This window comes from Chiloscyllium plagiosum, unplaced genomic scaffold, assembly GCF_037043375.1.
Source record: "Chiloscyllium plagiosum isolate Xiang-an unplaced genomic scaffold, Cpla_swu_hap1 HiC_scaffold_21, whole genome shotgun sequence".
NCBI lineage: Eukaryota > Metazoa > Chordata > Chondrichthyes > Orectolobiformes > Hemiscylliidae > Chiloscyllium > Chiloscyllium plagiosum.
Genome location: NW_028270159.1, coordinates 83,238,467 through 83,253,019, shown reverse-complemented (window position 1 = coordinate 83,253,019; position 14,553 = coordinate 83,238,467). Strand labels below are relative to the sequence as shown.

The 14,553-nt window shown below is 58.1% G+C and overlaps 1 protein-coding gene across 1 annotated transcript; it reads left to right on the top strand.

Annotated features, from left to right (window-relative positions):
* The first annotated feature begins 3,703 nt into the window (after positions 1-3,703).
* LOC148146476 (uncharacterized) lies at positions 3,704-4,465 on the top strand. Its single transcript, XM_087998641.1, has one exon. It carries the CDS (start codon positions 3,704-3,706, stop codon positions 4,463-4,465), a length of 762 nt encoding a protein of 253 aa, XP_087854767.1.
* The last annotated feature ends 10,088 nt before the right edge of the window (positions 4,466-14,553 follow it).

Sequence of the window (14,553 nt, the reverse complement as noted above, 5' to 3'; positions counted from 1 at the left end):
TTGTCAATATTTCATTTGCTCCGTCTGGTGTGTGCAGGATTTTTGTTGCTCCATTGACAGCATGTCGACTCTGTCCATAGGAATATATCAGTATTTCACTTGCTCACACTCGTGTGTGGGGGGCAGAATTTCAGTTGTTACATGGGGACTGTGACGCTATGACAATCTCAATGTTTGTAGATGGCACCGAACCTGGAAGAACTCTGAAGTCTATGGAGGAGAGTGTGGAACTCTAACAGGACAGTGACACGTTGGTGTAGTGTTCAGGTTTAAGGCAGATGGGGATCAGTGCAGAGCAGTGTGAGGTGATACACTTCGGTAGGAACGACAACGAAAGACAATTTAAAACAGGCTGTGCCATTACAATGGAGCTGCAGGAGCAGAGAGCGCTGCGTGTATATGAGCACAGATTGTTGAAGATGTCAGGACAAGTGGGGAGAGCAGTAACTATCACAGATTAGTTTCAGTATCTGAGCTGTTTACAGGGGGAGGTGTAGGAGGGAGTCTCCATGCTCCCTTCCTGGGAGGTGGTGGTGATGATGTGTTGTGAACCCACCCTCCTGCCCACCGAGACCGTGGGGATTCCATTTGTACCAGCTTGACACAAAAGGGAGATGGCATCAGGGCCACGTCTTCGAGGTTATGCCGGGGGGAAATGGAGCTGCCAGTGGGTTTAAAGTGAGAATTGCCATTCACTGAACATTGCTCCTTACTCGGTCGGTGGGACGTGGATGTTTCGGAATCTCCACGTGAGGCATCCCAGTGCTCTCCGGCTCGTACCAGGGTCCTCCCCACATGGCGGGGGGAGGGGGGTGAGGGAATTGATATCGGGCACTCCACCGCCCGGCTTGGCCCTTCCTGTGCTATTCCAGGCTGTTTCTCTTCGAATGGAGGAAGGGAGGGAGGGAGTGGGAGGCCCTGCTGTTAGTGCTGGTGTAGGTGGGGGTTGGGGGAGGTATGGTGGGGTGTCCGAAGGGAGTTAGTCCACAGTGTTGTATCTATGCAGGGGGTAAAGTGGATGGAGACAGAGAGAGAAAGAGAAGGTGCTGCATGCAGCAGTGAGAGTGGTGGAGCAGGAACCTAGTTGGAGGGTTGGTGGCATAACAGGTATAAAGTGAGTGTGAGGGAGCAGAGAGAATACGGTCACCCTTTTCCTGATAGAGCAGAGAAGGTTATTGATGCTTGTCCTGCATTGCTGGACATTTCCTCAGACCGCAGATAGTGCACTGAGCTGGGTGGGGAGCTCAAACCATGCTCGGTGGGTCTGGTGGTGTGCCCCCCACTCTAGGAAGAGAATGGCCCCCTCTGTACTAGGCCCTCCACCAGGAACTCCGTGTCCATGTCGACAAACCGTGGTGTAATAGCCCAATACCTGCCATGCTCGGAGTAAACTGTGCAGGGCAACTCCAAACGGAGAAAGGTCAATATGTGCCCATTGGCCTTTTAAAGATGGCACCAATGCCAGGGATCAGAGAATATCCAGGGGCATCCGGGCGATGGTGAGTTACTGCGGCCATAATGGGTGGGAGAATCGGGCTGGTATTGAATGAGAGGTACACCATGGGGTGGGGTGGGCAGTTAATGAGGTGAGTACGATACGATAGCACCAGGAAACTAGCTCAGCCTCGTGTGGACAATCCCTCTGTCACACTCAAGGAAAATCAAACAAAGATCAATTATTGTTAGAATCTGCCCAATGAGTCATAGATTCGGTTGAAACTAATTCCAGTTACAAAGATGCAGAACAAATGCTCATCTGACCTCACACCAATATCCCTTTTTCCCATCTTTCCTGGGAAGACAGGCTCATGTTACAGGATGTTATCGAAGTGTCTAATTTCAGCATTCTGAAACCTGGAAACACATCCTTCCATGACACTTTCTCTCAGTCTCCCCCTCTCTGTCTATACCCCAAACCCCTCCCATGTGGTGATATTTAAAGTGATTCGCCCGCCATCTCTCTCTGGCAGTGATGTTCACACCCATAGCACCCCCTTTTCAGGGCACGATGGAGAGATGGAGCTGGAAATGGATGGGAGCTACCCATCCCGTCACTTCCAGCATGGGCTGCAAGTTTCCCCACGCTGGGCAGTGATTTATCACAGTGTTACTGAGCAATGCACTGGGGTGATGTACACAGCTTTACATGCTGGGAGGGTAACTGCTCCTGATTACAGATCAATGTACTGGGGTGGTGCATTCAGTCCTACATATTGGGAGGGTAACTGCTCCTGGTTTACAGATTAATTCACGGGTGACCACTGCACAGATCACTGTGCTGGTCAGACTATCTGGTTGAGGTTTATAGATAATGCACTGCTGTGATCTGCACAGCTCACTGCCCTGGACAGATATATGGTCTGGGTTTATAGACCAATGCCCTGATCTGATCTGCGCAGTGTTCCACTCTGGACAGATTGCTGCGTTGTATTGACCAGTGCAATGAATGAATCTGGACAGATTGCTGGGTTGTACTGAGCAGGACACTGGCCTGGTCTGCACAGTGTTCCACGGTGAACAGATATCACCTCTGGGTGTATGGTGTCTGGGCTGGTTCTGTGCGGTGGATTGAGAATGTGGTATATCTAACCCTTTCAGCTGATCTGGCAATGCCTTTAGTTCCCATTCCTGTGATTGGACCCTCAGTCTCTCATCCCATTAATGTTACAGTGTTCCCAGGGACAGTACATCATGTTGGTGAGGTGGGTAGGGGGGGAAAGGTGATGGACAGGTCAAGGGGTTCCCCGGAACGTTCTGTCCCCGACATTCTATAACCGACATTCCCCGGAACGTTCTCTCCCCGACATTCTATAACTGACATTCCCCGGATCATTCTGTCCCCAACATTCTATAACTGACATTCCCCGGAACGTTCTGTCCCCGACATTCAATAACTGACATTCCCCGGAAAGTTCTGTCCCTGACATTCTATAACTGACATTCCCCGGAACGTTCTGCCCCCAATATTCTATAACTGACATTCCCCGGAACGTTCTGTCCCCGACATTCTATAACTGACATTCCCCGGAACGTTCTGTCCCCGACATTCTATAACCGACATTCCCCGGAACGTTCTGTCGCTGACATTCCATAACTGCCATTCCCCGGAACGTTCTGTCCCCAACATTCTATAACTGACATTTCCCGGAACGTTCTGTCCCTGACATTGTTTGTGAACGGCCGGACGTCAGTGAATTGAACAAACGATAAGATCCCGAGGGAAGAGATCCCGTTCCAGGGAGAAGGAGACACTGTTCCGAAGGCCCCTCAGGCAGTTAAAGGGGTGAATATGTTTTCCCTGCGTTTACATTTCTTCCCGACACAGGATCGACCACAATTTAGTTCAAAATACAGGAATTCACAAATTCCGTGTGTCTTCAGGAAACTGGGATAGAATCCTTCAGGACAACAACGTTCCCACCCTCCGTATTAGGAACTGGGAAGGAGTGACCTGTGTCTGCTCTCGAGTGATCGAGTCGTTGGGAATGTTCTAGAAACCATCGGTCCTTATGGATGTGTCTCTGTGTGTTTGGGGAGGGAGGGTTTCTTGTGGTTTATGTCACATTTTTGTCAGTAATTCAGATCTTCCCATTTGTTATTCCAGCTCCAATTATTTTAATAAATCCCTGAATACAGGGACACGTTTGAAAATCTCACTGGGTCCCCGATCAAACGGGTCCCTTTGCCTCCAGGCTGATGGATAATGGGTTTGTTTTCCTTCCTCACAGTTAACGTAGTGACCATCTACGTCCTGCTTTATAAAGATTGTGGATTGTCCCCATGTGTCAGACGTTACCTGAGGGCCATGGCAGCGGCGGATCTCCTGGTCATTATCCTCGACCTGATCCTGAGACACATTCCCATTGTTTATCCGGAACAGTTTTATTTCCTGAGGGACTCCATCCCCGTGTGTAATATCCACGCCGTCCTGGTTTATGCAGCCACTGACTGCTCTGTCTGGTTCACCGTCACTTTCACCTTTGATCGGTTTGTGGCCATTTGTTGCCAGAAGCTGAAAAGTAAATACTGCAGTGAGAAAATGGCGGCTGTGGTTCTGGGAGCAGTGACTGTGCTGAGCTGTTTAAAGAAAATTTCCTGGTATTTTATGCTCACGGCTCGGTATCGGCTGGGGAACCGCCCCTGGTTTTGTGATGCAGCAGACGGTGTTTATTCCTCCATTGTCTGGATCACAATCGCGTTCCTACACAACATTCTAACCCCGTGTGTCCCATTTCTCCTGGTTCTGCTGCTCAATGTTCTCACCGTCAGACACATTGTAGTGACCAGCAGAGCCCGCAGGAGACTCCGCGCTCACACCAATGGGGACACTCAGTCTGACATAGAAATGAGAAACAGAAAAAAATTCCATCATTTTACTGTTTGTGATCTCAGCCAATTTCATCCTGTTATGGCCAACGTTAATGCTGTTTTCTATATGGAGACGGATGAGGGATATTGGGTATGAGTCTGTGTATCTCCATTACTTTGTCCGGGAATTGGGCTTCATGCTGCAGCTCCTCAGTTGCTGCACAAACACCGCGATTTATGCTGTGACCCAGACTAAGTTCAGGCAGCAGCTGAAGAATGTGCTGAAATATCCCTTCACCCAAATCCATCCATCAATCAAATTCCCTCATTAATCAATCCATCCGGGATTTTCTCATTTCAGTTCAGTGTTTCAGCGATGGAACAGCCTGTCGCGATGGTAACAGACTGAGGGTAGCGCTGGGTTGTCCATCCTTATCCCACAGGGGGGTTACAGGGAAACATTTCAATGTTTCTCACAACTCAGGGGCTGGTGAGAAAAGGCACCATCCCACTGACTGTATCCATCACTTCCATTTGGAACCAATAAAAATGTTGATTAAAGCGTGCCGAGCAGCAGAGTGACCGATGTTGTTGGGTGTCTTTGTGTTGGAGAAGCTGAGCTGGAGAGAGACAGACTCAGCCCCAAGTCCTGGTCCTCAGGGAAGGGGAGGGCACCGGGCCCTGAGCTCAGGAGCTGGGTTTAACTCCCTCTGACACCCCCCTACTCCAACCTAGCCTCACCATTTCCTCACCCCCACTCTTCCTCCTCAATTCTCACCCTCTCTTTCTCTTTCTGCACACTGTGTCTCTCTCACCACCTCTCCCTTTCACTCTCTCTGGTCCCCTCTCAGATATCCCCCCAACCCAGGTTTCTCCACCTGCCTCCACTATTCTTTCTGCCTCACTCTCCCTCTCTCTCTCTCACGCCCCCAACATGAGTTTCTCCACCTGCCTCCATTCTTCTCTCTCCCCCTCACCCTCACTCTCTCTCTCTACTGCCATCTCTGTCTCCCTCCCACAATTCCGTCTCTACCCCAATTTCCCCACTTCCCACATCTCTCGATCATCTCACCCCCACCCCCCACACGCAGCCTCACCACCAACCCCCAGTCTCTAGGTTAGAGGGAGAGGGAAGGACCAGCGAGACAGAGTGTGTCAGAGAGAGAGGAAGGGCAGGACAGGAGGAAGAGAGATTGAGTCAGAGAGAAACGGAGGAAAGTGGATAGAGAGAGAGACACCGAGGGAGGGGGATCGAGAGTGAGAGAAGATGGAGAGAGAGCGAAGGAGCATGGAAAGACAGAGGGAGAGAGAGAGCGAAGGGAGAGATAAGGTGAGGGAGGGAGAGAGAGAAATAGGGGAGGACATAATTAGAGAGGGGTCAGAGAGAGGGGGACAGAGAGAGAGGGGTCAGGGAGAGAGGGGTCAGAGAGAGAGGGGTCAGAGAGAGGGGGACAGAGAGAGGGGGACAGAGAGAGGGGGGACAGATAGAGGGGGGACAGAGAGAGGGGGACAGAGAGAGGGGGGACAGAGAGAGGGGGGACAGAGAGAGGGGGACAGAGAGAGGGGGGACAGAGAGAGGGGGACAGAGAGAGGGTGGACAGAGAAAGGGGGGAGATAGAAACGGCGACAGAGAGTGGGGTCAGGGAGAGAGGGGGGTCAGGGAGAGAGGGGGCTCAGGGAGAGGGGGGGTCAGGGAGAGAGGGGGGTCTGGGAGAGAGGGGGGCAGGGAGAGAGGTGGGTCAGGGAGAGAGGGGGGGTCAGGGAGAGAGTTGGGGGTCAGGGAGAGAGGGGGGTTCAGGGAGAGAGGGGGTTCAGGGAGCGAGGGGGGTCAGAGAGCGAGGGGGGTCAGAGAGCGAGGGGGGACAGAGAGCGAGAGGGACAGAGAGCGAGGGAGACAGAGAGCGAGGGAGACAGAGAGCGAGGGAGACAGAGAGAGAGGGGACAGAGAGAGAGGGGACAGAGCGAGAGAGAGGGGACAGAGAGAGAGAGAGGGGACAGAGAGAGAGAGGGGACAGACAGAGAGAGGGGACAGAGAGAGAGAGAGGGGTCAGAGAGAGAGAGAGGGGACAGAGAGAGAGAGGGGACAGAGAGAGAGAGAGGGGACAGAGAGAGAGAGAGGGGACAGAGAGAGAGGGGGGACAGACAGAGAGAGGGGACAGAGAGAGAGAGGGGTCAGAGAGAGAGAGAGGGGACAGAGAGAGAGAGAGGGGACAGAGAGAGAGAGAGGGGACAGAGAGAGAGAGGGACAGAGAGAGAGAGGGACAGAGAGAGTGGGACAGAGAGAGGGTGACAGAGAGGGGTGGAACAGAGAGAGCGGGACAATGAGAGAGAGGGTACAGAGAGAGAGGGTACAGAGAGGGGGACAGAGAGAGAGGGGGACAGAGAGAGAGGGGGACAGAGAGACGGCGACAGAGAGTGGGGGACAGAGAGTGGGGGAGATAGAGGGGGTCAGAGAGATAGGGGGTCAGTGAGAGAGAGGGGGACAGAGAGAGGAGGAGGACAGAGAGAGAAGGGGTCCGAGACGGGGGGACAGAAAGAGGGGGAACAGAGAGAGGGGGGACAGAGAAACGTGGGATAGAGAGACGGGGGGATAGAGAGAAGGTGACAGAGAGAGGGGGCAGAGGGAGAGAGAGAGAGGGGTACAGTGTGGGGGAGAGAGGGGGGATCAGAGAGAGGGGGACAGACAGTGGGCGATGGAGAAGGTGGGGGATAGAGAGAGAGGGGGGGACAGAGAGAGGGGGACCCAGAGGGGGGCAGAGAGAGAGGGGGACAGAGAAAGAGGGAGACAGAGAGTGGGCGGATGGAGAGAGTGGGGGATAGAGAGAGAGAGGGGGACAGAGAGTGGGCGGATGGAGAGAGTGGGGGAAAGAGAGAGAGAGGGGGACAGAGAGTGGGCGGATGGAGAGAGTGGGGGATAGAGAGAGAGAGAGGGGGACAGAGAGAGAGGGGGACCGAGAGGGGGGGTAGAGAGAGGGGGCAGAGAGTGGGAGACAGAGAGGGGGTCAGAGAGTGGGGGAGAGAGAGGGCGACAGAGAGAGAGGGAGCAGAGAGATGGGGGCAGAGAGAGAGAGGGCAGAGAGAGAGAGGGGGCAGAGAGAGAGAGGGGGGATCAGAGAGCGCGGGGATCAGAGAGAGCGGGTATCAGAGAGAGGGGGGATCAGAGAGAGGGGGGATCAGAGAGAGGGGGGATCAGAGAGAGGGGGGAACAGAGAGAGTGGGGAACAGAGAGAGGGGGGAACAGAGAGAGGGGGATCAGAGAGAGGGGGAATCAGAAAGAGGGGGGAACAGAGAGAGGAGGACAGAGAGCGGGAGAGAGGGGACAGTGAGAAGGGGACAGAGAGAGAGAGAGGGGGACAGAGAGGGGGCAGAGAGATAGGGGGCAGAAAGAGGGCAACAGAGAGGGGGCCAGGGAGCGGGGGAGAGAGAGAGGGGACAGAGAGAGGGGGACAGAGAGAGGGGCCAGAGAGAGAGGGGGCAGAGAGAGAGGGGGCAGAGAGTGAGGGGGCAGAGAGAGAGGGGGCAGAGAGAGAGGGGGCAGAGAGAGGGGGTGACAGTGAGGTGGTCAGAGAGCGGGAGAGAGAGGGGACTGTGAGAGAGAGGTGTAGAGAGAGAGAGACAGAGAGAGAGGGGGACAGAGAGAGAGAGGGTCAGGGAGAGGGCGACAGAGAGGGGTGGAACAGAGAGAGCAGGACAAAGAGAGAGGGGGCCAGAGAGAGAGGGGGATAGAGAGACGGTGACAGAGAGGGGGGCAGACAGAGTGGGACAGAGAGAGGGGGACAGAGAGAGGGGGACAGAGAGAGGGGGAACAGAGAGAGGGGGAACAGAGAGAGGGGGAACAGAGAGAGAGGGAACAGAGAGAGGGGGAACAGAGAGAGGGGGAAACAGAGAGAGGGGGGAACAGAGAGAGGGGGGAACAGAGCGTTGGGGGAACAGAGAGAGGGGGGAACAGAGAGAGGGGGGAACAGAGAGAGTGGGGAACAGAGAGAGGGGGACAGAGAGAGGGGGGACAGAGAGAGGGGGCAGAGAGAGAGGGGGGAAACAGAGAGAGGAGGACCGAAAGAGGGACGACAGCAAGAGAGGGGGACAGTGAGGTGGTACAGGGAGAGGCGGGTGTGAGAGAGGGCGTCAGAGAGAGGGCGACAGAGAGAGAGGGTAACAGAGAGAGGGGGACAGGGAGCGGGGGAGATAGAGGGGACAGAGAGAGTGGGGGTCAGAGAGAGTGGGGGTCAGAGAGAGGGGGGACAGAGAGAGGGGGACAGAGAGAGGGGGGACAGAGAAGGGGGGACAGAGAGAGGGGGACAGAGAGAGGGGGGACAGCGAGAGGGGGACCGAGAGTGGGCGACAGAAAGAGGGACGACAGCGAGAGAGGGGACAGTGAGGTGGTACAGGGAGAGGCGGGTGTGAGATAGGGGGTCAGAGAAAGGGCGACAGAGAGAGGGCGACAGAGAGAGGGACGACAGCGAGAGAGGGGACAGTGAGGTGGTACAGGGAGAGGCGGGTGTGAGAGAGGGGGTCAGAGAGAGGGCGACAGCGAGAGAGGGGGGACAGAGGGAGGGGGGGACAGAGGGAGGGGGGACAGAGGGAGGGGGGGACAGAGGGATGGTGACTGGGAGGGGGCATAGAGAGGGGGGCAGAGAGAGGAGTACAGAGAAAGGGGGACAGAGAGGGGGGGCAGGAGTGAGGGGGGCAGAGAGAGAGCGGGGCAGAGAGGGGGTGAGAGAGCGGGGGAGAGAGAGGTGGACAGCGAGAGGGGGACAGAGAGAGCGGGGGCAGAGAGAGCGGGGGCAGAGAGAGAGGGCAGAGAGAGCGGGGTAGAGAGAGCGGGGGCAGAGAGCGGGGGCAGAGAGAGCGGGGGCAGAGAGAGCGGGGGCAGAGAGAGCGGGGGCAGAGAGAGAGGGGGCAGAGAGAGAGGGGGCAGAGAGAGAGGGGGCAGAGAGAGGGGGGGCAGAGAGAGGGGGGGGCAGAGAGAGGGGGGGCAGAGAGAGAGCGGGCAGAGAGAGAGGGGGCAGAGAGAGAGGGGGCAGAGAGAGAGGGGGCAGAGAGAGGGGGGGCAGAGAGAGGGGGGCAGAGAGAGGGGGGCAGAGAGAGGGGGGCAGAGAGAGGGGGGCAGAGAGAGAGGGGGGCAGAGAGAGGGGGTGCAGAGAGAGGGGGGCAGAGAGAGGGGGGGCAGAGAGAGAGAGGGGGTCAGAGAGAGAGAGGGGGTCAGAGAGAGAGAGGGCGTCAGAGAGAGAGAGGGGGACAGAGAGAGAGGGGGTCAGAGAGAGAGAGGGGGTCAGAGAGAGAGGGGGTCAGAGAGAGAGAGGGGGTCAGAGAGAGAGAGGGGGTCAGAGAGAGAGGGGGACAGAGAGAGAGAGGGGGTCAGAGAGAGAGAAGGGGTCAGAGAGAGGGGGGTCAGGGAGAGAGGGGGGTCAGAGAGCGAGGGGGGTCAGAGAGCGAGGGGGGTCAGAGAGCGAGGGGGAACAGAGAGCGAGGGGGGACAGAGAGCGAGGGAGACAGAGAGCGAGGGAGACAGAGAGCGAGGGAGACAGAGAGAGAGGGGACAGAGAGAGAGGGGACAGAGCGAGAGAGAGGGGACAGAGAGAGAGAGAGGGGACAGAGAGAGAGAGAGGGTACAGAGAGAGAGAGGGGACATAGAGAGCGAGAGGGGTCAGAGAGGGAGAGAGGGGACAGAGAGAGAGAGAGGGGACAGAGAGAGAGAGGGGACAGAGAGAGAGAGGGACAGAGAGAGAGAGGGACAGAGAGAGTGGGACAGAGAGAGGGTGACAGAGAGGGGTGGAACAGAGAGAGCGGGACAATGAGAGAGAGGGTACAGAGAGAGAGGGTACAGAGAGAGGGGGACAGAGAGAGAGGGGGACAGAGAGAGAGGGGGACAGAGAGACGGCGACAGAGATTGGGGGACAGAGAGTGGGGGGACAGAGAAGGGGGGACAGAGAGAGGGGGACAGAGAGAGGGGGGACAGCGAGAGGGGGACCGAGAGTGGGCGACAGAAAGAGGGACGACAGCGAGAGAGGGGACAGTGAGGTGGTACAGGGAGAGGCGGGTGTGAGATAGGGGGTCAGAGAAAGGGCGACAGAGAGAGGGCGACAGAGAGAGGGACGACAGCGAGAGAGGGGACAGTGAGGTGGTACAGGGAGAGGCGGGTGTGAGAGAGGGGGTCAGAGAGAGGGCGACAGCGAGAGAGGGGGGACAGAGGGAGGGGGGGACAGAGGGAGGGGGGACAGAGGGAGGGGGGGGACAGAGGGATGGTGACTGGGAGGGGGCATAGAGAGGGGGGCAGAGAGAGGAGTACAGAGAAAGGGGGACAGAGAGGGGGGGCAGGAGTGAGGGGGGCAGAGAGAGAGCGGGGCAGAGAGGGGGTGAGAGAGCGGGGGAGAGAGAGGTGGACAGCGAGAGGGGGACAGAGAGAGCGGGGGCAGAGAGAGCGGGGGCAGAGAGAGAGGGCAGAGAGAGCGGGGGTAGAGAGAGCGGGGGCAGAGAGCGGGGGCAGAGAGAGCGGGGGCAGAGAGAGCGGGGGCAGAGAGAGCGGGGGCAGAGAGAGAGGGGGCAGAGAGAGAGGGGGCAGAGAGAGAGGGGGCAGAGAGAGGGGGGGCAGAGAGAGGGGGGGCAGAGAGAGGGGGGGCAGAGAGAGAGCGGGCAGAGAGAGAGGGGGCAGAGAGAGAGGGGGCAGAGAGAGGGGGGGCAGAGAGAGGGGGGCAGAGAGAGGGGGGCAGAGAGAGGGGGGCAGAGAGAGGGGGGGCAGAGAGAGAGGGGGCAGAGAGAGGGGGTGCAGAGAGAGGGGGGCAGAGAGAGGAGGCAGAGAGAGAGAGGGGGTCAGAGAGAGAGAGGGGGTCAGAGAGAGAGAGGGCGTCAGAGAGAGAGAGGGGGACAGAGAGAGAGGGGGTCAGAGAGAGAGAGGGGGTCAGAGAGAGAGGGGGTCAGAGAGAGAGAGGGGGTCAGAGAGAGAGGGGGGGTCAGAGAGAGAGGGGGACAGAGAGAGAGAGGGGGTCAGAGAGAGAGAAGGGGTCAGAGAGAGGGGGGTCAGGGAGAGAGGGGGGTCAGAGAGCGAGGGGGGTCAGAGAGCGAGGGGGGTCAGAGAGCGAGGGGGAACAGAGAGCGAGGGGGGACAGAGAGCGAGGGAGACAGAGAGCGAGGGAGACAGAGAGCGAGGGAGACAGAGAGAGAGGGGACAGAGAGAGAGGGGACAGAGCGAGAGAGAGGGGACAGAGAGAGAGAGAGGGGACAGAGAGAGAGAGAGGGGACAGAGAGAGAGAGGGGACATAGAGAGCGAGAGGGGTCAGAGAGAGAGAGAGGAGACAGAGAGAGAGAGAGGGGACAGAGAGAGAGAGGGGACAGAGAGAGAGAGGGACAGAGAGAGAGAGGGACAGAGAGAGTGGGACAGAGAGAGGGTGACAGAGAGGGGTGGAACAGAGAGAGCGGGACAATGAGAGAGAGGGTACAGAGAGAGAGGGTACAGAGAGAGGGGGACAGAGAGAGAGGGGGACAGAGAGAGAGGGGGACAGAGAGACGGCGACAGAGATTGGGGGACAGAGAGTGGGGGAGATAGAGGGGGTCAGAGAGAGAGGGGGTCAGTGAGCGAGAGGGGGACAGAGAGAGGAGGAGGACAGAGAGAGAAGGGGTCCGAGAGGGGTGGACAGAAAGAGGGGGGACAGAGAGAGGGGGGACAGAGAAACGTTGGACAGAGAGACGGGGGGATAGAGAGACGGTGACAGAGAGAGGGGGCAGAGGGAGAGAGAGAGAGGGGTACAGTGTGGGGGAGAGAGGGGGGGTCAGAGAGAGGGGGACAGACAGTGGGCGATGGAGAAGGTGGGGGATAGAGAGAGAGAGGGGGACAGAGAGAGGGGGACCCAGAGGGGGGCAGAGAGAGAGGGGGACAGAGAGAGAGGGGGACAGAGAGTGGGCGGATGGAGAGAGTGAGGGATAGAGAGAGAGGGGGGGACAGAGAGAGAGGGGGACCGAGAGGGGGGCAGAGAGACAGGGGGCAGAGAGTGGGCGACAGAGAGGGGGTCAGAGAGTGGGGGAGAGAGAGGGGACAGAGAGAGAGGGAGCAGAGAGATGGGGGCAGAGATAGAGAGGGGGGGCAGAGAGAGAGGGGGCAGAGAGAAGGCGACAGAGAGCGTGGGCGACAGAGAGAGGGGACAGAGAGAGGGGGGACAGAGAGAGGGGGGGCAGAGAGAGGGGGGACAGAGAGAGGGGGAACAGAGAGAGGGGGCAGAGAGAGGGGGGCAGAGAGAGGGGGACAGAGAGAGGGGGACAGAGAGAGCGGGACAGAGAGAGGGGGACAGAGAGAGGGGGCAGAGAGAGAGGGGGCAGAGAGAGGGGGTGACAGAGGGGTGGTCAGAGAGCAGGAGAGAGAGGGGACTGTGAGAGGGGGATAGAGAGAGGGGGCAGTGAGAGAGGGGACAGAGAGAGAGGGGACAGAGAGAGAGGGGACAGAGAGAGAGAGGTGTAGAGAGAGAGAGAGACAGAGAGAGAGAGGGGGACAGAGAGAGAGGAGGGTCAGAGAGAGGGCGACAGAGAGGGGTGGAACAGAGAGAGCAGGACAAAGAGAGAGAGGGGGAGAGAGAGAGCGGGTACAGAGAGAGGGGGGGACAGAAAGAGAGGGTACCGAGAGAGAGGGGTTCAGAGAGAGAGGGGCAGCGAGAGAGGGGGACAGAGAGAGGGGGGGACAGAGAGAGAGGGGTACAGAGAGAGAGGGTAAACAGAGAGACGGGGACAGAGAGTGGGGGACAGAGAGTGGGGGACAGAGAGTGGGGGACAGAGAATGGGGGACAGAGAGTGGGGGACAGAGAGAGAGAGGGGGTCAGTGAGAGAGAGGGGGACAGAGAGAGAGGAGGACAGAGAGAGAAGGGGTCGGGGGGGACAGAAAGAGTGGGGACAGAGTGGGACAGAGAGAGGGGGGCAAACAGAGGGGGAACAGAGAAACGTGGGACAGAGAGAAGGGGGGATAGAGAGACGGTGACAGAGAGAGGGGGCAGAGGGAAAGAGAGAGAGGGGTACAGTGTGGGGAAGAGAGGGGGGGTCAGAGATAGGGGGACAGACAGTGGGCGATGGAGAGAGTGGGGGATAGAGAGAGAGAGGGGGACAGAGAGAGGGGGACCCAGAGGGGGGCAGAGAGAGAGGGGGACAGAGAAAGAGGGAGACAGAGAGTGGGCGGATGGAGAGAGTGGGGGATAGAGAGAGAGAGGGGGACAGAGAGTGGGCGGATGGAGAGAGTGGGGGATAGAGAGAGAGAGGGGGACAGAGAGTGGGCGGATGGAGAGAGTGGGGGATAGAGAGAGAGAGAGGGGGGCAGAGAGAGAGGGGGCAGAGAGAGGGGGTGCAGAGAGAGGGGGGCAGAGAGAGGGGGGGCAGAGAGAGAGAGGGGGTCAGAGAGAGAGAGGGGGTCAGAGAGAGAGAGGGCGTCAGAGAGAGAGAGGGGGACAGAGAGAGAGGGGGTCAGAGAGAGAGAGGGGGTCAGAGAGAGAGGGGGTCAGAGAGAGAGAGGGGGTCAGAGAGAGAGAGGGGGTCAGAGAGAGAGGGGGACAGAGAGAGAGAGGGGGTCAGAGAGAGAGAAGGGGTCAGAGAGAGGGGGGTCAGGGAGAGAGGGGGGTCAGAGAGCGAGGGGGGTCAGAGAGCGAGGGGGGTCAGAGAGCGAGGGGGAACAGAGAGCGAGGGGGGACAGAGAGCGAGGGAGACAGAGAGCGAGGGAGACAGAGAGCGAGGGAGACAGAGAGAGAGGGGACAGAGATAGAGGGGACAGAGCGAGAGAGAGGGGACAGAGAGAGAGAGAGGGGACAGAGAGAGAGAGAGGGGACAGAGAGAGAGAGGGGACATAGAGAGCGAGAGGGGTCAGAGAGGGAGAGAGGGGACAGAGAGAGAGAGAGGGGACAGAGAGAGAGAGGGGACAGAGAGAGAGAGGGACAGAGAGAGAGAGGGACAGAGAGAGTGGGACAGAGAGAGGGTGACAGAGAGGGGTGGAACAGAGAGAGCGGGACAATGAGAGAGAGGGTACAGAGAGAGAGGGTACAGAGAGAGGGGGACAGAGAGAGAGGGGGACAGAGAGAGAGGGGGACAGAGAGACGGCGACAGAGATTGGGGGACAGAGAGTGGGGGGACAGAGAAGGGGGGACAGAGAGAGGGGGACAGAGAGAGGGGGGACAGCGAGAGGGGGACCGAGAGTGGGCGACAGAAAGAGGGACGACAGCGAGAGAGGGGACAGTGAGGTGGTACAGGGAGAGGCGGGTGTGAGATAGGGGGTCAGAGAAA